The sequence below is a fragment of the Stigmatopora argus genome, chromosome 3 (genome assembly GCF_051989625.1).
Source record: "Stigmatopora argus isolate UIUO_Sarg chromosome 3, RoL_Sarg_1.0, whole genome shotgun sequence".
NCBI lineage: Eukaryota > Metazoa > Chordata > Actinopteri > Syngnathiformes > Syngnathidae > Stigmatopora > Stigmatopora argus.
Window position 1 is genome coordinate 16,508,866 of NC_135389.1, and position 23,625 is coordinate 16,532,490.

Here is a 23,625-nt window from a genome sequence, read left to right on the forward strand (position 1 = left end):
CAAGTCCGAAAAGGCTGGACGTGTATCGCCGCGTTTGGTAGCAAAAAAGTGAAGAAAAATTCAACGATGTCATGCCTGATCACCAACTTAAACGTGCCTATAAAAGCCGTTGTTTTGGGGCTCAGCTTTAATAACGACTCTTCTCTGGCAAGACGCGCCGTAATATCGGTCGGACGCCGGCCGCTGTTGTGCTTGTGCGCAGATTCCCCGCTACATCCTCACGCTACATGAACTTCTGGCCCATACGCCGCATGAACACATAGAGAGGAACAGCCTGGACTACGCCAAATCCAAACTGGAGGAGCTTTCGAGGTAAAAAATGAAGTAAAAGAAGGTTTTACAGAAAGGAGAAGACCAATAAGATTAAAAAAATTGCTGAAAGTAGCAAAGTTTCAGTGGCCCTTTATGGTACTAGTGCTGGGTAATTCGACAAAAAAACAGTTTATCCCTATATTTTCCGATCTCAATAATTTCCACGTTTTAAAATGTATTTTTATAATTTTGAATAACTGTATGGACTACTAAACAGTAGTTTAACTTTTTTTTATTTTAAGAAGGCGTCAAAATAAAACATCAGTTACATGGAGTAACTTTCATACTATAGTATATTGAAGCCCACCATAAACCACTCGCACAGTAAAGATCTTCAAGGAAGACTGGGCTAAAATACGGCGTTCTCCAAAATTTGTCCAACATTTTTTTTGTGGGGCTTTAATGATGCAATACTTGCTTCCGTGTGTGCTTTCTTTTAAAATATTGAAAACTCCCTTTGTACTGTATATCCATTCTGATGGGATGAATAGAATATATTTTTCTTAGAATCATGCACGATGAGGTGAGCGAGACAGAGAACATCCGCAAGAACCTGGCCATTGAGCGCATGATTGTGGAAGGTTGTGAGATCCTCCTGGACACCAGCCAGACATTTGTAAGACAAGGTAAGCCGACGGGGGTCAACGCGAAAGAAACCGGATCTCTATTGTCGTTCATGGTAACCAGGGGAGTTCATGTTTGTTTTCTGTCCTGCATCTCAGGCTCGCTCATCCAGGTACCGATGAGCGAGAAGGGCAAGATCACCCGTGGGCGCCTGGGCTCGCTGTCTTTGAAGAAGGAAGGGGAGAGGCAGTGCTTTCTCTTCTCCAAGCATCTCATCATCTGCACCAGAGGGTCCGGGGGAAAGCTTCATCTCACCAAGGTGGGCCATCGATCTTCTCTCAGTATCTCAGATATCTGGTCAGGCGACAAAGGTGAGGTTTTTATCAAAGTTGCTAACCTCTGCAGAGACGAGGGAGGTTATCCGTGCCGTTTTGATCTGGCAACTCAAGTTGAGTTTACTTATTACTTCGTGTCCCCCGTTTTTCGCGGTTTTCCGCGTTTCGGGGGTTTTCCAGTACACCGCGAAAAACGAGGGAATACTGTGGAAAAATATTTCCGCAGTGAAAACGCAAAAACCACGAAAGCCGAAAAACGGGGGAATATGTTTGCTTTTCAAAAGTCCTTCCCAGACTTTTGGTGAAACTTTCTGAGGCGAGTATCTATTTGTAAGTCATTTTGAAAATGTATGAACAAAAAAAACATCGGCTTTAGAAGGTGTCCTATCTCAATTTTACTCTGGGAGAAGTGTCTGATTTTGGTAGAACGGTTCACATTTGCGTCATCTAACAAAATAATAAAATCAAACTGTGGTTATTTCGGACAGGCCCCAGAAACAAGAATATTTTGATCTAACAATGACAATGTTAAAAAATGCCGGTTGTATGTTGTTTGCAGAACGGTGTCGTCTCCCTTATAGACTGCACTCTTTTGGAGGATCCTGAGGGCACAGATGATGAGTGTGAGTCTACTCTTCATTGCATTGCACCTTGCGGGAATGAAATAATATGCAGCTCCCTGTATACCACATGATGAAAAATAATCCCATGGCAATAATTTAAATCAAAAGCGATACCACTGAGACCACGTCATTTTCCAGAATTGAAATCAGAAAATGTGAAAGGCACTGCCCGCCACTCATTTGAACTGGGTCAGATGTCCTATTCCGTGTAACTTGAGTAAACGTAGTCATGTCCGTAGCCAAATCAGACAAAGGCGGTCAGGACATGGAGCATCTGGACTTCAAGATTGTGGTGGAGCCAAAGGACAGTCAGTCCTTTACAGTCATCCTGGTGGCTTCCTCCAGGCAGGAGAAGTCCGCGTGGACCAGTGACATCAGCCAGGCATGTTCTCACGCGGCACTCTGCGACGTTCTTGTGTGAGCTGCCCTGATAATTATGTTGACTGTGCTGCCTGGCGTGTCCCGCAGTGCATTGACAACATCCGCTGCAATGGCCTCATGATGAACGCCTTTGAGGACAACTCCAAAGTCACCGTTCCACAAATGATCAAGTAAGCTAGTGTTTGTTCTTTTTTCTGGGGCATAAAATATCATATCATTACCGTGTGCTCCCTTTTTTTTTTCTACCCAGGTCCGACTCCACTTTGTACTGCGATGACGTGGACATTCGTTTTAGCAAAATGATGAACTCCTGCAAGGTGCTGCAGATCCGCTATGCCAGCGTGGAACGTCTGCTGGAGAGGTTGACCGACCTTCGCTTCCTCTCCATCGACTTCCTCAACACCTTCCTGCACTCCTACCGTGTGTTCACCACTGCCAACGTAGTGCTGGATAAACTCATTACCATCTACAAGAAGCCCATCAGCGCCATTCCTGCTCGGTGAGTCACGCAAAACTTTGCTTGATTATTTAGAGCAGTGTTTCCCTAACTTCTTTTTTTTTTAGCTGCGGGACACTTTTTGCGTCGAAAAAAATCTCAAGGCACACCACCAACTAAAAATCTTCTAATATAAAACAATATATTATATTAACGATATAGAGCCGTTCTCATCAAAGTTTTATCAACAGCAATGAAATGAACACACACAATTATTCCAAAATTTCATTTTTCACACCGACCCTAATGTCACCAAAAATTGATGTCTGCGGACCCCGAACAACAATTTTTAAGATAATTACAACAAAAATGGCCATGCTGATTTCAAAATTGCAGTTAATTTTCTTTTTTTCTAGCACCTCAAGTTTTTTCTCTACATCTAACCTTACTTGCTATGTTGTTACTACTTGCACTCAATGATCATTGCAGTTCATGTAAAAACATATTAATAATCTGTTTTCTTCATATTTGATGTGCTGGAGCCTTTAAAAAAAAAAAAATGGAAATCCTCTAGTTCCAAATTTTAACATTATAGATAAAAACTCAGAATGAATAATCTGTTTTCTTTATATTTGATGTGCTGGAGCGTTTAAAAAAAAAAAATGGAAATCCTCTAGTTCCAAATTTTAACATTACAGATAAAAACTAAAAACAAATTAGCTAACAGCAGCTGTTAAAACTAACAAAAAAAAATCTGTTAACTGATGTTATGTATTTATGTTATCTAACATGCAACGGATATTGGCCGGCAAAACTATTAAATAATCTTTCACTGGCTATTTTTTGTTGTTGTTGTTTTGTTTCTTTGCAATTTTCACACCCAGATAATAGCTTTGCATTCAGGCCTAAATTTCACACCCAGTAAGAAAATGTGTAAAGAAATACATTTAAATGTATTTATGGTTTATCAATCTATTAATGTGTTATTTTTAATAGATTTTATTTTATCACTTTAAATTAAACACTAAATGTATCAATAATGACTATCTACTTTATTCAATCTTTATAGTTTTTGTGACATTTTAGTCTGACAAAGTTAAATGCACACAGGCGGGTAAACATTGTTCAAAAGTATAATGAGGAGTAAATCCAGCAAAACCATCTCTCTGTTCAAATACGCGTTTTTTTTCCATGGTCAAAAACATTAATTGGGTCGGGCCGTCGCCCGTCTAAAAATGTCTCCGACGCTCTCCGTGGCGCTATGGCAACCGAGCCTGGTGCTGCAGGACCCCACCCTCGCCTCTCTTCGTCCTCTCCTCTCCGCCGTGTGAAATATTGATGGAGCGTTGCGGTGGGGCCGAGTCGGCTCTCCGCAGGCCAGAGGCAGGAGCCCCCCGCCGCGGGGTTATGATCAGCCGCCCACGCCCTGCAGCATTGCCCCTCCACCTCCCACCCCCGACACTTGTCATGTCACTGTGAGACACCTACACTCGACTGCTTGTGTCAGCGGCGGCCATGCGCGCTATCATTAGCCGTGCTATTTATGGGAACCCGGGAGGTCGCCAGGAGGCTGGCGGAGAATGGGTGATGTTTTTTTTTCTGCAACACTGCAGCCCGCAACGTACGTTGCTCCGAATCCACCAGACACACACGCAAATAAACCGGGCGCGCATACATAATTTAGGAGTGATGTATATTTAGGCCAACTCCTCTTCCTCCATGCTAAATTTCCACCATTTCTATGTATGTGATTGCCATTCAGGTCGCTGGAGTTGTTCTTCGCAAGCAGCCAGAACAACAAACTCCTGTACGGAGAGGCGCCCAACTCACCCAGGGCCAGCAGGAAGTTCTCGTCCCCTCCCCCCTTGGCCATCGCCAAGAACTCGTCCCCGAACCGACGACGCAAGCTTTCCCTCAACATCCCCATCATCACCGGGGGCAAAGCTCTGGACCTGGCCGCCCTGAGCTGCTCCTCCAACGGCTATGCAAGCATGTACTCCTCCATGTCCCCGTTCAGCAAGACCACCTTTGACATCAACAAGCTCTACGTGTCCAGCCCCATTAGCAGCAAAATACCAGATGAGGGAGAAGACAAGAAAGACAAGATGGAGGACACTTCAGCGTGCAAACCAGGTAAGTGAGATCCGTCTGAAGTGGATTGGATGGTCGTGCTCGGGTGCCATTGACAGAGATAGACGTCCAATGTAATCCAATCTGTTCCATACGTCCCTTTTCAACACTGTTTGTCCTCGTCAGCGTTGCGGGGTGCCGGAGCCTATCCCAGCTGACTTCCGGCAAAAGGCAAACTACACCCTAAGCTAGGCCAGACAATCGGTTGATCGCTGCCAGACCGGTACACGGTCGATTGGTCGCTGGTCTTTTGGTCGCCCGGAAGGTTATTGATAATTACCATTTAAATTGTTGCTCAAATTCCCTAAATACAAACTGCGAATTACTATTTAGTCATACTTAATGCCCTATTAATTATTAGGCTAAAGAAAAGCTCCAAATTTCCCGGACTTTTATTGTTTTTTTGTTGGAGAAGTTGTTAAGACCCTGACTGACGTCGCTTCTTAAAGGGACAACGCATGTACATACAGACTCTTATACACTCACACGTCAGCTCAGTGAAACTGCTCAGGGCCATTGTTGGCTTTTATTGATGCGTAGACCGTGTTGTTTTACCTTGTTTTGTCGCCGGTCTTTTGGTCGCCCGTTGTTGCGGTCCGGGCGACCAAAAGACCGGCGACCAAAAGACGGCGACCAATCGACCGCACACAGCCACACCATCCCAGTCTCAATGGATTGGACGCCCGTCACTGTCAACGCACTGAAATACGATCGATCATTCGGCGCCAGCTACAGCAGCTCAAATGGATTAGGCATTCGTTTCAGTCAATGGTAGCGTTTGAGTTAAATACCTGATTGTCATGTTACGAGATGATTGACTTCGAACTGCCCTGGATGACACGCAGTTGCGTTGTGCGTCTTTCTTTTGTGTACGGTTTCTATAATTGCGACCGGTCAGCGAGAGTATTCCAAATCGGATCGGGCTGAAGTGCAATGTGTCAAACTTGCATGGACTGCCACTGCCTTTGAACCTAGCCACCATGAAACCCCTTTCCTAATCTCCACTTTCCTGATTTTGTCACGGTGCGTTGCAGATCTCTCCGTTCGGGAAGAGAGTGACAACGATCAAAACCAGAGCGATGACGCCGACCCGGAGGCCTCCCCCATAAAGTCGCCGACCACCCCCAAAAACATCAAATGCAAGAATTCCTCAGGTACATTTTGTTCCAAAGACTGCCGTGACGTCACTACGACAAGACAGCGTGTTACACAAGCGCGCGCGCACGCGTACCCCACCCCGACTCGCCCTCAGCGGCGCTGAGCTTTCAGGCCATAAATAGAATACAAAGAGAGCCGTACGTTTTACCGTTTGGGATAAAGCGCTTTAACGGAATTTGACGAATGGTCTTCCCAGCGCAAAGGCGACGCGGCGCCGTGTCAGAAGCCCAAGTAACAAGTTCGGAACACGCAGGGGAAGCCAGTGTTGGCTCGAGTAGGTGTCAGGGAAACTTGTGTCATAGCAACTACACCGAAAGCGTGTTTTCCCTTTCCGCCCACGGATAATGACGCTGTTTCACTGCAGCCAAGATTATCCGTGCCTCCTAAATCTCACGACCACATTCCAGGGGGAGGAATGCCTTTAAAAGCAAAAGACCTCTGTGAATAAATTGGGATAAAGACCGTGTCCCGTCGTCAAGTAGGATTTCTAGCCTCTCGAGATGCGTCTGTGTTCTCGGGATTTAAATAGAAGACTGCAGAATCTGTTGATTCCTCTGTTATGCTGATATTTGGTGGCTATATTTAGCCGCCCGCAACCATCTTGAATACCAACGCTTGCTGGAGAGGAGAGCTTTGGGGGATGCTTGCATGGGCCTATGGAGCCCCGCAGTGGAGGATTGCGGAAGAACTGGCACTCCATTTCTGCAGCAAAAACGAACATTTCAGCCATCGTCTTAACGATTATTAGAATATTATTTATTTCATGATGGATCAGAGGTTTTTTTTAATTTTATTTTGGATCATTAGAAATAGCCATCTGAGCTACTGGGTTCAAATCCAGCTCGGTCCACCTGTGTGGAGTTTGCATGTTCTCCCCGGGCCTGCGTGGGTTTTTTCCGGGTACTCTGGTTTCCTTCCACATTCCAAAGACATGCATAGTAGGCTGATTGGACACTGTAAATTGCCCCTAGCTATGAGTTACTGGTTGTCCGTCTCCTCGTGCCCTGCGATTGGCTGGCCACCGATTCAGGGTGTCCCCTGCCTCTGGCCTGAAGTCCGTTAGGATAGGCTCTAGCACCCTCCACGACCCTAGTGAGGATAAAGCGGTTCAGAAAATGAATGAATGGAGATAGCTAGCTGATGGTGTAGTGGTTTGTTTGCTTGACTTTGGTGCAGGCAAGCGTGGGATCGATTCCTGCTTTGTGGCGGTGTCATTGTGAGCAGGAACGCTAGTTTGTTTCTACGTGTGCCGTATGACTGACCGGTCGGTCTCAGGCTGCCTTTTGACCAAAGTCAGGCGTGATAGGCTCCAGCACCCCCTGCCATTCAATTCAATTCATTTCACCAGCCAATGGATTAGCTGAGTGCGGTGCATCAAAGATGTTTGCATCTGGTTGCAGAGTTCTCTCTGTTCTCCTACAACAACGGAATGGTGATGTCCTCCTGTCGAGAGCTGGACAGCAATCGCAGCGCGTTGTCCGCTGCCTCGGCTTTCGCCATCGCTACGGCCGGAGCCAACGAAGGAACCCCCACCAAGGAAAAATACCGAAGAATGTCCCTGGCCAGCTCAGGTACACGTTCTTAGATGCTCGAATGGTTGTCCAACACACTTTGAATGTATCCTTCTCAATATAAACTCTCAACCTCACCCCAGAAAGTGTCATTATTTTTTTGTCCGTTGAAATATTCCCATCAGGCTTCCCAACAGATCAGAGAAATGGGGACAAAGAGTTTGTGATCAGACGTGCGGCCACCAACCGCGTCCTGAACGTCCTCAGACACTGGGTGTCCAAACACTCGCCGGTAGGTATATTTACGTTTTAATTACATTCACACCTGGGCTACTATTGCCAGATTACCTGCAGGCGCAATCTAGAAACAGAAACAACCAGTAATATTAAAAATACCATTTAATATACAGTATATGAATAAATGCTCCTTCATCTGTAAATTATTAATCCTAGATTTCTGTTATTTTGCTTCCAGGATTTTGAGAGTAACAATGAGTTAAAAACAAAGGTTATCGCTTTCCTAGAGGAAGTCATGCACGATCCTGAGCTACTGACTCAAGAGAGAAAAGCCGCTGCTAATATCATCAGGTGTGTCATTTCATTCTCACACTGATATTAATAATATAAAGTTAAAAACTTGCCATCTTGGACTAATTCTGTATTTTCTGCCCTGTCAGAACTTTAACTCAGGATGATCACGGTGACAATCAGATCGCTCTGGAAGACGTTACACAACTGGTGAGTGGAGTTTGCTTATGTTTGCAGATTTTGAATTTATTCATTTGCAAATGAATGAGCGAAAAATTGGCACTTTTCAGGTGGGCTCAGGGAAGGCCGACCCGTTTGAGAACCACTCGGCTTTGGAAGCTGCAGAGCAGCTCACTCTCCTGGACCATTTGGTCTTTAAAGTCATCCCATACGAGTGAGTTTATTTAACTGTCTTTAAAAAATTATTATTTCAAAAAAAAATCCTAAAAGTAATGTTCCTCAATTTTATAGGGAGTTCTTTGGTCAAGGCTGGATGAAGAATGACAAGAATGAGAGGACGCCCTACATTATGAGGACCACTAAGCACTTCAACGACGTATGTCACATCCCAATTATGTCAAATAACAGCCTAGCCTAGTGGTTCTCAGTATTGTGCGAGGTTCCGAGGTTAGCCACTAGAGGGCATGCATTCTCTTCAGTTGTTTTCATGTCTCCCGGTTCATACGGGTGGTCGTAGTTCATTTTGAAGTTGTTTTGGGACATTTTAACCCTTAATTTGGTGCATTGGAAATATTTTCGAAGCCGTTATCAGATGCTTCCAATATCACTATTCTGTTTCTTTTCCGGCAGATAAGCAACCTTATCGCTACCGAGATCCTCCGCTCGGAAGACGTGGTCACCCGGGTGGCGGTGATTGAGAAATGGGTGGCCGTGGCAGACATTTGCCGCTGTCTCCATAACTACAACGCCGTGCTCGAGATCACCTCTTCCCTTAACCGAAGTTCTGTCTTCCGTCTCAAGAAGACATGGCTTAAGGTGTCCAAGCAGGTACGTTACAACACCATGTGCTCTATTGCCTGGGTGAGTTTTTTTGCGAAGGGTCAATTGACAAAGCGATTTTCTTGCAGACAAAAGCACTAATTGACAAGCTGCAGAAGCTGGTCTCTTCAGAAGGGAGGTTCAAAAACCTGAGAGAGGCTTTGAAGAAGTGAGTCAGGCGCTTGTTTGATTTGCGCTTTTATCTTAGTCTTCACTAAACGAGCATTGTGTTGTTTTCCTACCTTCTTCAGCTGTGACCCCCCATGCGTACCCTATCTGGGCATGTACCTCACAGACCTGGCCTTCATCGAGGAGGGAACACCAAACTACACCGAAGACAATTTGGTCAACTTTTCAAAGATGAGGATGGTGAGACACACGTGGCCGCATCTTGCAACTTGGGTAACTATTGAATATTTTGGTTCTTGCTCCTTTTCAGATATCTCACATCATCAGAGAAATCCGACAATTTCAACAAACGGCGTACAAGCTCGACCTTCAACCAAAGGTCAGATCAATTAACTTCAAATTTCATTTTCTTGGATAGTCTGCTGTGGTAGCTAAAGATGACCTGAATGAAATGGTTTTTTTTTTTAATTCTTGAAATAATCAAGTACAGGGGCCCGGTGGCGCGAGTGATTAGCACGTCAGCCTCACAGCTCTGGGGTCCTGGGTTCAAATCCAGGTCACATCCCACCTCTGTGGAGTTTGCATGTTCTCCCCGGGCCTGCGTGGGTTTCCTCCGGGGGGTCCAGGGTGTCCCCCGCCTCTGGCCCAGAGTCAGCTGGGATAGGCTCCAGCACCTCCCGCGACCTTAGTGAGGATAAAGCGGTTCGGAAAATGAGATGAGATAATCAAGTCCTGTGTGCGTGGTTCCAGTTTTTGTCCAACTTTACAACGTCTTTTTGAGTCTGTATCCGTTTTTGCTACCGCAACCAAGATGACTCCGTTCAAGTGGCAGCCGGTGGCGGTAGCCCTGTCCACTCTTGCTCGTTTCGTATTTTTGCTGCTTCTCTGTCTTAATGATTTGATTTGGTGATTTTTAATGATCCCATTTACTTTGATTTGCTTTGTACTTTGTGCTTTTGCTTTGTTGTTCTGTCTAATCACCCTCTTGCTACTGTCACAATGAAATTTCCCGAATACGGGATGAATAAAGTTATCCAATCCAATCCAATCCAAGTACAGTTCAGTTGTACAGTCTTCCCTCAAATATCACAACTTCATTTCTCACAAATTTAATTCTACACGATTTTTTCCTGCTATTATTTTTTTTTTTTTTATGATTTTTTTAAGTTCATAAAAATGTGAAAATCCACGCTGAAATTCTACTAAGACTCAGCACTGAAGAAGAAAAAAAATATAATAGGATGATCCTATTTTTCGATTATCTCGGCCATGTCTGGTCTACATTAACCGCGATATTCAGGGGATTACTGTATTCAACAATGTGAATTTTCAAGAACAAGAACCCTTATGTTAGAAAAGATTGATTCTGCTTTTGCTTTTATTGGTCTTTGAATTGGCAACTTTGGTCTGTTCCGTAGGTAGCCCAGTATTTACTGGACGGGAGCTGCGTTCTGGACGAAGAAAGCATGTACGAAGCCTCGCTCAGAATTGAACCTAAAGTGTCCAATTGATGGGAATGAGTCGCACGCGCTCCTCTTGAGTCAGTTCACACACACACATCCACTTTTGCTTTGTTGTACAAGATATTTGCTCTTCTGTACAGTCGATGTTTATGGTTGTTTGACAACAGAAGATATGTTCGCCTCTTTGTCAAATGAGTATTCTATTTATATTTTTGGGGGAGCATAATAACAGAGGTCGCCTTGGTAAGTAAGTCATGTTCAAATCAGTGTGACCAATGACATTATTTTGCTTTGTGTAAACTTTGCACTGGCCAGCTATCTTTACTTCTGTTTAACTCCAAAGTATATATAGGTTTGTCCGCAAGCAATGTAGCATTGTAAAAAGCGCATTAAATCAGGTAAAAGAGCACAGATAACACAGTTTGTGTGCACGCAAAGGAAGACAGGGGAACAACATTTCGGTGATAAGAACAATCTCTCTGCTTCCTAACCCCAGAACAAAAAAGGTTTATTTCTTCATTTCTGCTCCACAAGCAATGTTCCTAAATGTTTTGCACCATAGAATATTTTTATACTGACAGCATCCAGGACAACGTCACAATGACACATTGAAAAAGCAGAAGCTATCGTGCCTGGTCACATACAAAATTGTAATTTGGTAATGACAGACTGTTACCTTGTTGACTAGGAACCGTGTTGACTTGATCATTTAGAATATGATATGAAATTATATCTTTATATCCGAGCTGGTCTGTGGCAGGAACTGCAGATAAATACAGTTGGGAAGCAAAGCTCATTAATATTTTCAAATTGCTACCAACATTTTGTTTTTGTTTTTCTGGGGTGTCCCTTTGTTTTCTCGGTCTCCTGTTCTTACCGTACACAATAATGTCACTCATACAACATGGGTTACATCTCTTTATTTTTTGGTAGATTGTAAAGAGTACACCAGTTGGGTATGACAAATTAGTATCAAAATGAATTGATTTATTTTTCGTTTTCTCCAAAGTACTTCTCCAAAATGACGCTAAGTGTTCAGCGATACTTGTGTTGAGTAAAAGGGTTGTTGCTCCTCTGTAATTAAAAGACAATCTGTCCATCTTGCTGTTCCAGTGATTGTGGAACGTGACAGTATATCACTCTGTTATATGCATCGCTGTTTATTAACAATATGATAGAAACGTAAGTGAATGACCTCTGCCTGCAGCATTCAAACACTATTTTTGTAGTAGTCTACGAGAGTGACCTGCTCTTTATATATAAACATGAGAAAGTATTTTGTACCTTGTTGTTAATTCATTTCTCTGACGCCTGCTGTACATTTTGTACACGCTAGCCCTGCATATTCCTCAATGTGGAACGATGTTATCCTTTCAGATATCTAGACATATATCGAGCTTCAATAGAAAAATGCTACAACAGTGTGGTCTTGAAACCATGACCTTAGAGTAGGAATCAACAAGTGTTTTGCATTTATACGCTGATCCTTTCTATAACCATTTCTGTTAGCAGGAATTATAGTCATGTAGTGCTTATTCTGTGAATATTTGTATTTTTACTATGTATGTACAGAACACTTTTCAGGCTCACGTGGCAGGCATGCAACACAGGCAAAATAATACGATATATATACTGTACTGTAGACACTTACACATGCACATAAAATACTCTATACACGGTATATAAACAAATACACTTTTTTTTGCTGTTAGCAATACCCAGTGGTATGAAAATTATATTTCAACCCTTATGTTTCCACACCTTATAGAGATGTTCCCCATTTTGTAAGAAAAATAAGCAAATATAAAAAAGATATATAAAGTCAAAGACATTGAGGATTTTAACAAACAGTTATGTTTCCAAGTTACCTCTTGTTAATAAATCCATTTTGTCTCAGGGGAATTTTGTCTCAAGTGTTTTTGTAAGTGGAGTTTGATAATTTAATATACCAATATTAGTTGGAAGAAACTCACCCAAATATAATAAAACACATTTCTGAAGCTGCTTGTTATTTTTTTAATTTCAACATCCAGTCTTGATCATATAAACCAAACCTTTTGCAAACCAATTAAGAGTAAGTGAAGACAATTTGATCAGAGTAAGGAGTAGAAATCACTTAAATATATAATATATAAATACTTTAGCCAAAGCAGGGGAATGTTCCTGTTGCTAGATGGCCGTCGCTCAGTTACACCGCCAACACCACTTTAAGACATCTTTTTTTTTTTTTTTATATATTTATGATGTCTACAGCTTCAAACTACGTATCCCACGATCCTTCACTCTATATGCTCTCGACCAATAGAATAGCCCCATCATTTGGGCGCCCTGTCTAATCACGCGTTTGCGATCGTTTGGCTTCCGCGACAATAACAGCGCTCCCCAGCCGCATTCATTTCATATTTTGACAAAGTTTAGAACACTCGATAGTCTTTTTCGGCGTTCCTTGGTGACCGTTTGCCACTTTCGCCACAGTCTCGGCTCTCGAATGTAGTTGTAGTTAGCGTAGTTAGCGTCCAGTGTACTTAGCGTCAATTAAGGCAGCTGCTAGCTCGCTGCTCGCTCCATTTTATAAGCTACATCATGTCCAGTCTTCCTCAGAATAATTTGAAGGAGCAGTTGGCGAAACACAGCAACACCTCCCAAAGCAGACGTTCTCTAACCAAACCTCAATCGGGGTAAGTGGAGATTCCTTTACGACAATGTCTTATGCCTAATAGCACGAGTTAGCTGCTCATCAGTAGGACTAGTAGTTCTTTTACGTCAGTGTTAGGCGACATTAATATAGTCGTATATATGCTTTGATTAGAATTAATTATGCCATCCATCTTGTGCAGGCTACTGTTCTGTTTTCCAGTTGTCTCGTGTAAATTGCAAACCCGAACTATGCTAGGTTGTCCGCGGGCTGTTGAATGATTCTTTTATGGACACGATTGTAGACTTTGAACGATCACGTTTCTGGGGAGCTAATGCTAGCTGATAACCCTCCCTTCAAAATGGACTGGACGTTTCTCGCCGTCCATGGCAATGGATGAGTTGAAAACTCTGTCTCACTGTGGCCTTTCTCTTTTGTTGACTTTTGCAGGCCCTTTTCTTTCAAAAGGAAGTCCTCATCAGCGGTGAGATTGAGCCAAACCCCAGTCAAGGTAACGAGTTCTAATGTTTTTGCAAGCAGGAATGTCAATATCCCTAAGAACAATTTGGTGACGCCACCTGTTGTGACGTTTCCAAACAAGTTCGAGACCTCACAAAAGTCCCAAATCAACAACTACTTCGCAACAAGTTCTGAATGCAAGTCGGACAACAAGCCGGACGATCGTCTGGCTTTTCAGAATCCCTCGTTTTTGCCGGCTCCTGGCAATGCGTGTCCGTCGACTCCCAAAACTGACACGCCTGTGAATCCGGATACGTCGCTAGAATTCCAAATTGAAGACTGGGATGACCTGGATGACTTTGAAACTCCGATAACAAAGAATAACTCGTTTAACAGAGACTTAAGCAAGACGGAGAGCGGATCATTTGTAGCTGAGGGCAAAACAGAATCCACAGAGGACCAGTGTGGTCTAAAACCAGACGAAGCTCGGGCCATGCCGGGCCCGATTGTAGTTGAAGAGGCAGCTGAGACCGACTTGGACGATTCTCCAATTCATGTGCGCAGAAAACGTCCTTTGGGTTACTTTAAATCTGTTGTTAGTGAGAGTGATGAGGATGACAACCAGATGCCAATGACAGGTAATCCATATTAGTTTTTGCATTAGTGCGTTTAAAAATAATAATAATAATAATAAAAAATAAAAAACAAAACAAAAACATCTTTTTCCTCAGAAAATAAGAAAAAATGGCTTGACCCAAAGTCAGTTCAGTTGAATGACAACTCAGAGCCTGAAGATGATGTGAACTACATCCCGCCATCTCCACAAAGCTTTTCCAGTAAATCTCCTGTGGAGTCAATGTGAGCCAAAAATCTGGGAGGGTGGCAGTGAATGATTGTTTCTTAGTGCTGTTGACAGCCATAGGCGTCCAATCCATTTTGACTATTGCTATATTGTCCAACCCCTTCTGCTCATGGTCAATATTTGAAACAGTAGAGCCTAAATGACTAAAATACAGCCAATAAATGAAAGATGGAAAACTATGATAAATCATTCAATAATGCAAGAACATATTGAAATTATTATCACTCAAAAATAGGGTCTTTTTGATCGATATGTATATAACTCAATTAAAAAAAAAGAAAAAAATAACTCAACGTAGCAATTAGTTAACTAATAACTGCTTGGAATTTGTGCTCATTTTGGCCACTGGGCGGCAGCACTTGGTGGAAAAACCCTGTAAGAAAAAACAGCTTTTTTTTTTGCATTTTTATGTTTTTTATAGACTGTCAAAGTTGATTTAAGCTGTTTTTGGCTGTGTAAAAAAGCTTTTTTAGTGTTTTTATATTTCTTTTCAATGACGAGAAATGTGGTATTTATTTGTTACTATTTGGCTTTCCGCAAACGTACACGTTAGGGTAACTTAACATTCTACATTTTCTATGGGCTTAGTTGTGTCTGGATTTTCCCCATCAATATGCAGTCATCGATGATTCTTTTTGAACAGATCCAAGCAATGGAAAGTTGAAAAGAACGCTAATCATTTGCAATCCAAAATATGCAGTGTGATCCCCCGCCAAGCCCCCCAAGAGTGCTCAACAGACAAAAGTGAGTATGCTACTTTCTCATTTTTATTATGTCATATCATTAAATGGGCTTGGGAGTCTATGGCAGAAGGCCAATTCGATGCATATCTAAATAATACATCGCTATTTGATACGCCTTTTGAATCTCTCGCCGTTACGATCAGATATCCAGTCAAACATTTTTTCCCTGATACCACAATATACATATTTCCTCACAGGTGATCCACTCTTTAGCCTCATGGAGTCTATTTGTGCACTGGTGGACACCATCCCTGAACACGAGCTCATCGCTCTGTCCTGCGGGGATGAGCTGCTGTTAAAGAGGGCTCAAAGGTGGGTGCATCTTAACTTCTCTTTGATGCTCCGTTCCAATTTGACCGTCTGACTCGCCTCCTCCAAATGCAGAAAACGGATTCTCGTTACTGGCGGGGACGCCTTGCGCAAGACTCCGCAGCCTGACAGCACTGTGATATCTGGACCCAGCTTCAAAAAGAAATCTGCCTCTGATACACCCAGCAGCTTGATAGCCCTGAGTAAAAAGAAGACCCCTCAGATTGCGTCTCCTGTCATCTTTTTGGACGATGACTGTGATCACAATGATAGCCCTCTTAAAGAAAGGCCCACGCGCTTTAGAGAAGACCAGAAGTCAATGGTGGAAAGGGAGAGCTTCTGTGATTACCCAACAAGCTCCAAAACCATTAGTGCTGAGAAAAGCAGCACGGATTTTGATTACGACGAGCTCTTCTTCTCACCCAAAAAGACGGGGACTTCAACGCAGATCAAAAAGGTCACCGTCGTAAACGACATCGAGCCCGAGGACTTTTTTTTTGACGACTTTGACATCGATGACTTGAATGAATCGGACATTCCGGACTACTTTGACCAACCCGCGAAGAGTTCCGTTCCCCGACCGACGATTATCAGGGAAGGTGGGCCGAGCAAATCCGTTTGGGAGAAGAAACCGACGGCGCCCACACCCACACCCACGAAGACCTTTTCTCCCGGTGAGTTGCTGGGATGACCGATCACGCATGGAGTATCAATGCTCAACGCCGACATTTTCCATTGCAGAAGCCGACTTCCAAAACCCGGAGCACGACCTTTTCCGAGGTTTCGACTTCCCCCACTCGGAAGAAATGATGAAGCTCTTCCACAAGCGCTTCGGTCTCCATCAGTTCCGATTCAACCAGCTCGAGGCCATTAACGCCGCCGTCTTAAGAGAGGATGCGTTTGTGCTCATGCCCACAGGTTTGCGCCTCAGAACTTTCCATTCGTGAAAATGGCCAAAGATTCAATGACAATGTGTGCTTGCAGGGGGCGGTAAAAGTTTGTGCTACCAGCTTCCGGCCTGTCTGTCGCAGGGAGTCAGCGTGGTCATCTCTCCACTGAAATCGCTTATCGTGGATCAAATCCAGAAGCTCACTTTGCTGGATGTAAGTTATGTCTCATCATGCTCAGCTAGTTACTGCATACATTTGTAACAATTGTTCACAAGGTGTATTATAGTTACGCACGCCTCAAATGAATTCCTGTTAAATGATTTTTCTCCATCTCTTTGAGTACAGTAATTCTCTTCATTGTAGATCCCAGCGACAAGCCTATCTGGGGATAAAAGTGATAGCGAAGCAGGAAGAATATACATGCAGCTCTCCAAGAAGGATCCCATCATTAAACTTCTCTACGTCACGCCGGAAAAGGTGATTGGACGTTTTGCGCAGTCACTGGCAGCCAATGAGTTATGAGTGCCTTATGAAGATAATACAGCGCTTTATTTTTGTACACGTCGCTGCTAAATGCCACTAAGAAAAGATCTCAAAATCGGAAAACCCACAATGAAATATGACTTTTGGCAGCTCTGCTAGGATATTTTTGGCAGGGTTGCTTGTTAAATTGTATATTATATAAGTCACGTGTCAAAGTGTCGGCCCCGGGGCCAAATCTGGCCCGCCGCATCATTTTGTGTGGACCGGTAAAGTAAATCATGAGTGCCGACTTTCTCTTTTAGGATCAAATTAAAATGAAGAGTATAGATGTATATTAAATTTCCTGATTTTCCCCCTTTTAAATCAATAATTGTAATTTTTTAATCCATTTTTTGTGTTTTTAGTTCAAAAATCATTTTGTAAAATCTAAATATATATATATATATATATATATATATATATATATATATATATATATATATATATATATATATATATATATATATATATATATAAGCTAAAATAAACATTGTTTTAGATCTATAAAAAACTGAATATTCAGGGCTTTTAATCCATTTATTAAAAAAAATATCTAAATATTATATCTAAAATGGTCTGGCCCATGTGAAATCAAGTTGACGTTAAGCGGCCCGCGAACCAACCCGAGACTGACACACCTGATCTAAGTCTTTATTTTTACTTGTTTGGAACACTCTGTCAATCCCGGCGACTTCTCTTTGCCTTTCAGGTCAGCGCCAGCAACCGCTTGATCTCGGCCTTACACAACCTGTACGAGCGAGACCTCCTCGCTCGCTTCATCATCGACGAGGCCCACTGCGTTAGTCACGTGCGTTTTTCCGACTTCACACTCTGGGCGACTTCTTTTTAAGTTTCGCCTGCGCAACTTAACCAAATGACCGTCAATGCTCCAGTGGGGCCACGACTTCCGTCCAGACTACAAGAGACTGAAAGAACTGCGTCAGAAGTTCCCAAATGTGCCCATGATAGCCCTGACTGCCACGGCCACCCCTCGCGTGCAGAAGGACATCTTGCACCAGCTTAACATGACCCGCCCTCAAGTGTGAGTCATGTTCTCCCTCGAAAAAATCCACTTGTACTTTTCCCCATCTCGCCCTCCTCTTCTCGTGTCTCCAGCTTCACCATGAGCTTTAACCGAGCAAATCTCAAGTACGCCGTGCTGCCCAAGAAACCCAAAAAGGTGGACGAGGATTGCCTCTGCTGGATCAAGAAGCACTACCCGCGTAATTAAACACGGCCGTCGGCGACCGCGGCTGCCGACCAGTCGTGACCTTATCCCGTCTCGTAGGCGATTCGGGCATCGTGTACTGCCTTTCCCGAAACGAATGCGACAACATGGCCGTGAGCCTCCAGCGAGCCGGTCTCTCTGCGCTGGCTTATCACGCGGGCCTGAGCGACACCCAGCGTGAACACGTGCAGACCAAGTGGATCAACCAGGACGGCTGCGAGGTGGGCTCACCTGGAGAGCATCCCTATTCCGCCTTTCCTTCCCGTTTTAATCGATGTCCGTCCTCCCGAGCAGGTGATTTGCGCCACCATTGCTTTCGGCATGGGCATCGACAAGCCCGACGTGCGCTACGTGATCCACGCGAGTCTGCCTAAATCGATGGAAGGCTACTACCAAGAGTCCGGGAGGGCCGGCAGGGACGGGGAGATCTCTCACTGCATTCTCTTCTATAACTACTCCGACGTGCTCCGCATCAGAAGGATCATCAGCAGTACGTGGAAACCACGCAAACATACTTGACCCGTGATTCTTTTCTGCTCCGAAATCGTAGACGCTCCTTCTTTTTAACGGCAGTGGATCGAGAGGGTGACAAAAACACCAAGGCCACTCACTTCAACAACCTGCAGAACATGGTGCAGTTCTGCGAGAACATGATGGAATGCAGGAGAATTCAGCTGCTGGCATACTTTGGAGAGATAAAGTTTAATAGGCACTTCTGTAAAGAGAACCCCGATGCCACTTGTGACAACTGTAGCCGGCCAAATGTAAGACCATTTTAATTGTATCTCATTCATTTTGTTGTAAAGAAAAAATGAGTTGATTAAAATCTATGACTGTTTGTCGAAGTCAGAAGAAGGGAAACAAGTTGTGGTTTTACAGGCCAAATTTTTTTACAGTTTTGTGTGCTAAATGTGTTTAGCAATACAAGATCAAGGATGTCACTGAAGAAGTCAAGAACATTGTAAGGTTCGTCCAGGAGAACTGTGAGAAGGTCGGCGCCAAGGTTGGCAGGACCCCCAAACAGATCCGCCTGACCCTCAACATGCTGGTGGACATTTTCGTTGGTAGGATTCCTCTGTTCCTCATTTGTTGCCCATGACAGCCCATCTTAAATTTGCTCCCTTCTTGTCCTATTTTTCAGGTGGTAAAACAGCCAAAATCCAAACGGGCATGTTTGGGATGGGAGGAGCCTATTCCAAGCACAATGCCGACCGCCTGTTCAAAAAACTCTTGCTTGAAAACGTCCTGATGGAGGATCTTTACATCACCAACGGTGGCCAAGCTGTGTCCTACATCTCTGCGGGACCTAAAGCGCTCAGCCTTCTATCCGGATCCATGCAGGTTATTAAAAAAAAAACGGGTGGTCTCGCCCCACATCGCATAACGCCTGACGTTGAGTTTGCCTTGCAGTTGGACTTCTATGAGACGGAGAGTGCCTCCAGCTTCAGGAAGAACAAAGCTGCGGTGACAAAGAAGGTCTCTCAGAGGGACCAGAAGGTTCAGGAGTGTCTCAATGAGCTGGTGGAGCTCTGCAAGCAGCTGGGAAAGACCTTTGGGATTCACTATTACAACATCTTCTCCACTGCCACCTTGAAAAAGTTATCTGGTAATGTCAAAACATGTCTGTGTTTGGAATTGAGTGGCATTTCACTGGTTGGCTGAAGCCTACCTTAGAAAACTGTCATTCCTTTAACATGTAATTGCATGCTCGCTGGAGATAAAAATGGATTAATTTAAAAACCTCATTCAACCAACAAATAGGAAAATCAGATGTTTGAAAAGGAGTGTGGGGATGCTGTGTTTTGCTTGCTCTATTTTTCCCACTACAATTCACGCTTTTCTATTTTGGCCATGTAGGCGTTGTTGTTGTTGTTGGTGTTGGTTTTTAATTTATTTTTAACACTCTTAGCTGGTGGTGAGATGTCTGTCTTTCATAGGCGATACTCAAGATGAAGACTGTCTAGGAATGCCGTCAAAGGAGTTCATTTAGCAATACGTCTTCTTTCATTTTTGCATCCGCAGAGAGGCTGTCCTCCGACCCAGAGGTTCTTTTACAAATCGACGGCGTGACCGAGGACAAGCTGGAGAAGTACGGCGGCGAGGTGATCCAGGTCTTGGAGAAGTACACGGCGTGGCAAAATCCCGGTAAAAGACGCGACGCTTCCTGACGACGCCCCTCCGCGTGAAAGCGGTTTGCCCAACGAATGCGTGTCGTCGACAGTCGAACCAGTAGACGACGGTGCGAAAGACGGCTGGATCGACACCACGCGAGGTCGCTCCGCCGACGACTCCGGCGACGGCGGCAGGTCTTCCCCCTACTTCTCCGGCCAAAACGCTCAAGGGCAGAAAAGGAAGAAAATGCCTTTCTTCAAATACAACAAAAAGAGAAAAGGATACGCAGGCGCCGGCTCTGCGGGGTCTGTTTTTGCCATTGGCGTCGCAAATCCTGTACTTTCCCGCAACTATTTTTTGACACATTTTCTCCTCCATCAGACGAGGTTCCGGCAGCAATAAATCGTGGTCCTCCAGAGGGGGAGCCAGAGCCGGAAATCAGTCGCGAGGCCAGACGGGCGACATGACGACTGGAAGAACGCCGGGACTCATGGCGGTCCCCAAGCCTCAAAGCTACAGACCTTTTCTCAAACCCTCTTTTTCTCACATGTAAGTGCTGATTTTGATACAAGGCTCTTTTTGTTTAATTTATGCTGTTCAAAGTGTACATTTTTGGGATTATATTTTTTTTGTACTGTTTTGTAAAATTCATCAAGTATCTCTACTGTAGGAATTTCAGATTTATCTTTGTCTTTTTCCAAATTAAAGTTTAAAAATTATTTAAAAATTTTATTACGTCGCTGAAAAAAAGTTTTATTTGCAATTATTGCAGTTAAAAAGCCTAAAATACTCATAGCCTTAATATACATTGTCTTAAAAAAGCCTTACTCTCCATGGATACTTTGAAATCAATTTATTTCAAGTCAGAATAGTTCAATTTTATGGCACTGGTTTACAAAAGAGGACCACTGGAAATTTCCTAGTAACTTATACATAAGGTTAGCTGAGGTACAAATAGGATCAGGACAGGTTGACCGCTGGATTTGGCACATGGATGTTGCAATATATACAACAACTTCTACGTACGTAATAGGACGACTCGTCTCATGGGGGGAAAAAACAGACCAAATACGGCACACCGTCATTTTCGCTCGGATATACACATGCACTATTTCTTGAGGATACATACACTCATGTCATTTTTTGATTCATTGGAGCTGTAATTTTTTGACGTAAATCTTGACTTAGTGGCTACTTTTACATGATCAACTTTCAGTTATTGTCACAAATCAAATACTTTTTTTTGACTAGGTCACAACGTCCATGTGACAGATTTGGACATCTCACATTGGACGCCGTCATGTTTACCTCCTAAGCAAGTATATCAATCATAAAAAGAACTAAAAAAAAAAAAAAGGGAAATTATATACAAATGCATACAAATTACAGTGGTTTTAATAGATTCAAGACAAAAAAAGGACACTAACATTTGGACTCATCAGGCTTTCTATCTCTGCAAATGTGTTTTTAAAGCAAAATAATTGCCTCTTACTTTTATAAATTGAACCAGTAAAATCAATTTGATTGAGCCTTATGTTCTAGTTACATGTTGAGTAGAAGCTAAATATTATTAATCACGACTGAGATCAGACAAACATAAAAACTGGCAAATTGTTTCCTCCAGGCAGCACGACGAGTAACAGTCGGTGAATCGTCCGGACAAAAAACACAAGTGAATGATTATCCATTGATTATTGCTTGTTGAATAGAGCTTAAGTTGTTTTGACTTTTAACACTTGAATACGCTACATGATGCTGAAACAGTTACATGTTCATTCCTCATGTCAATGTGCTTTCTTCTTCCTAAAGCAGCCAGTGAAGGAGACTTGGAACACAAAGTCAATTCCTTCCTAAATTCCTCCCAAATTGTTATACTAGTACAAAGATATAATTTTGTCTTTTTTAGTCATAATCCATCAGCAAAGTCAGTTATTGCTCCCTATCTGTAAGGGCCAGAGCACTTAATCTATAGAAAGATATTTGCTTTGTGCCCATAGATGAATAGACATTTTTTAAACTATTAATTCTTATTTTATGTTTGCGATGTCAATGTAAAGTAACTAAAACAATTAAAATGGATATATGAACTGAGAACGGACCAAAGTCACACTTTAAAATCGATTTTTTTTTTTCATAGGATTTCTAACATTTGGGTTAAATGAGTGCCCTGTAAGAGTTTAAAAAAAACATAATTCGTAAAGTATTGCGATTTTTTTCTTCTTGTGTATAAAGGACGTATGAAAAATGTGGATGCATTTTGGCGTAACAAGTGTCTTCATGTCGTACACAAAAGCTGAAGGCTGTCATTTATTTCGCCGTCGGCGTTCCCGTCTCCTTTTAAACAACAGCGCTACAAAAAGTATAGTTTCATCTTCAATAACAAAATAACATTTGAGTCCTGTTAAAATATACATCAGAGTTGTCAATATATTAGGAGACAAACTCAATTTGTACAAAAACAAAAGTACATAGACTGATTTTCTACCAGCAAATATGTTACATACGGTTGATCTTGAAACCAAAACAAATCTTCGTTGTAAGAAGTAATTGAAATTCACTGAATCTCAAGGTGGTGAAAATGAAGGAGCAAAAGCAAGATACACATTCATGAAATACTTTATGAGCATTACTATTAATACAGTCTTCCAAAATGTTTGACCTCATTTCGTAGGCCAATAATTTTGAAGATTTTCGTTGGCATTACCTCAAATTTCCACAGCTTGTGTGGGTAACGTTTAACATTTCTATCTTTTCAGGTTAAAAAATGCTGTTCACTTCAAAAGAAAAGGCAAGTTGTGCACGAAACAGGTAAAGGTTTGGTTTTGCTAAAATTATAGGTCATACTCGAAATATCAGATTTCATCCTCTAGTTGGACTTATGGCATACTACCCTGAAAACATGTCTGATCTCAGAAACTAAGCAGGGTCAGGCCTGGTTAGTACTTGGATGGGAGACTGCCTGGGAATATCAGCTGCTGTCAGATCTTATGTTACCAAGGAGAATTAACTCAGTAGTTCGTGCGTCGGGCTTGCAGCCTCACAACTCTGGTGTCCTGGGTTCAAATCCAGGTGCCGTAAACCCTTCCGGAATCAGTGGTGGCAGATAGCAAGATTGTTTTGTGTATAAGCATTTTTGTAGACGACCACAGGGAAAACTCCACATAGGTGGTTTGACCAGGATTTGAACCTAGGACCCCAAACTATGAGGATTTGTGTGTGTGACTGATGCACTAACCATTAGGTCATAGGGTCACCTTGTCAAATCATGTCTCTTGGCAATCTCACTGCTTCTCACA

General features: G+C 43.0%; 2 protein-coding genes across 4 annotated transcripts in view; both read left to right on the forward strand.

Annotated features, from left to right (window-relative positions):
- LOC144071310 (ras-specific guanine nucleotide-releasing factor 1) overlaps positions 1-12,471 on the forward strand; it is a 33,481-nt gene extending 21,010 nt beyond the window's left edge. For both annotated transcript variants that reach the window (XM_077596298.1, XM_077596297.1), the window contains 20 exons: positions 203-312; positions 820-938; positions 1,035-1,195; positions 1,771-1,834; positions 2,074-2,216; positions 2,303-2,385; positions 2,466-2,714; positions 4,414-4,784; positions 5,816-5,935; positions 7,340-7,510; positions 7,636-7,742; positions 7,926-8,038; positions 8,128-8,188; positions 8,269-8,372; positions 8,450-8,534; positions 8,789-8,986; positions 9,067-9,146; positions 9,229-9,346; positions 9,417-9,485; positions 10,525-12,471. In XM_077596298.1, the coding sequence (XP_077452424.1) occupies positions 203-312; positions 820-938; positions 1,035-1,195; positions 1,771-1,834; positions 2,074-2,216; positions 2,303-2,385; positions 2,466-2,714; positions 4,414-4,784; positions 5,816-5,935; positions 7,340-7,510; positions 7,636-7,742; positions 7,926-8,038; positions 8,128-8,188; positions 8,269-8,372; positions 8,450-8,534; positions 8,789-8,986; positions 9,067-9,146; positions 9,229-9,346; positions 9,417-9,485; positions 10,525-10,617 (2,619 nt within the window). In that variant the 3' untranslated portion in view covers positions 10,618-12,471. The remainder of the gene's footprint in view (positions 1-202; positions 313-819; positions 939-1,034; positions 1,196-1,770; positions 1,835-2,073; positions 2,217-2,302; positions 2,386-2,465; positions 2,715-4,413; positions 4,785-5,815; positions 5,936-7,339; positions 7,511-7,635; positions 7,743-7,925; positions 8,039-8,127; positions 8,189-8,268; positions 8,373-8,449; positions 8,535-8,788; positions 8,987-9,066; positions 9,147-9,228; positions 9,347-9,416; positions 9,486-10,524) is intronic.
- Positions 12,472-12,891: 420 nt separating this feature from the next.
- Positions 12,892-22,503, forward strand: blm (BLM RecQ like helicase). Of its 2 annotated transcripts, XM_077596854.1 has the most exons (22): positions 12,892-13,247; positions 13,655-13,715; positions 13,806-14,301; positions 14,395-14,521; positions 15,169-15,269; positions 15,466-15,580; positions 15,653-16,251; positions 16,319-16,495; positions 16,562-16,680; positions 16,831-16,944; positions 17,699-17,797; positions 17,883-18,031; positions 18,106-18,212; positions 18,278-18,438; positions 18,512-18,707; positions 18,791-18,981; positions 19,137-19,281; positions 19,359-19,558; positions 19,628-19,823; positions 20,240-20,362; positions 20,439-20,634; positions 20,711-22,503. In XM_077596854.1, exons 1-22 carry the CDS (start codon positions 13,153-13,155, stop codon positions 20,880-20,882), a joined length of 3,939 nt encoding a protein of 1,312 aa, XP_077452980.1. In that variant the 5' UTR covers positions 12,892-13,152; the 3' UTR covers positions 20,883-22,503. The 2 variants fall into 2 exon arrangements, with proteins under 2 accessions (XP_077452980.1, XP_077452979.1); XM_077596853.1 differs by having other exon boundaries at positions 13,655-14,301.
- Positions 22,504-23,625: the final 1,122 nt, after the last annotated feature.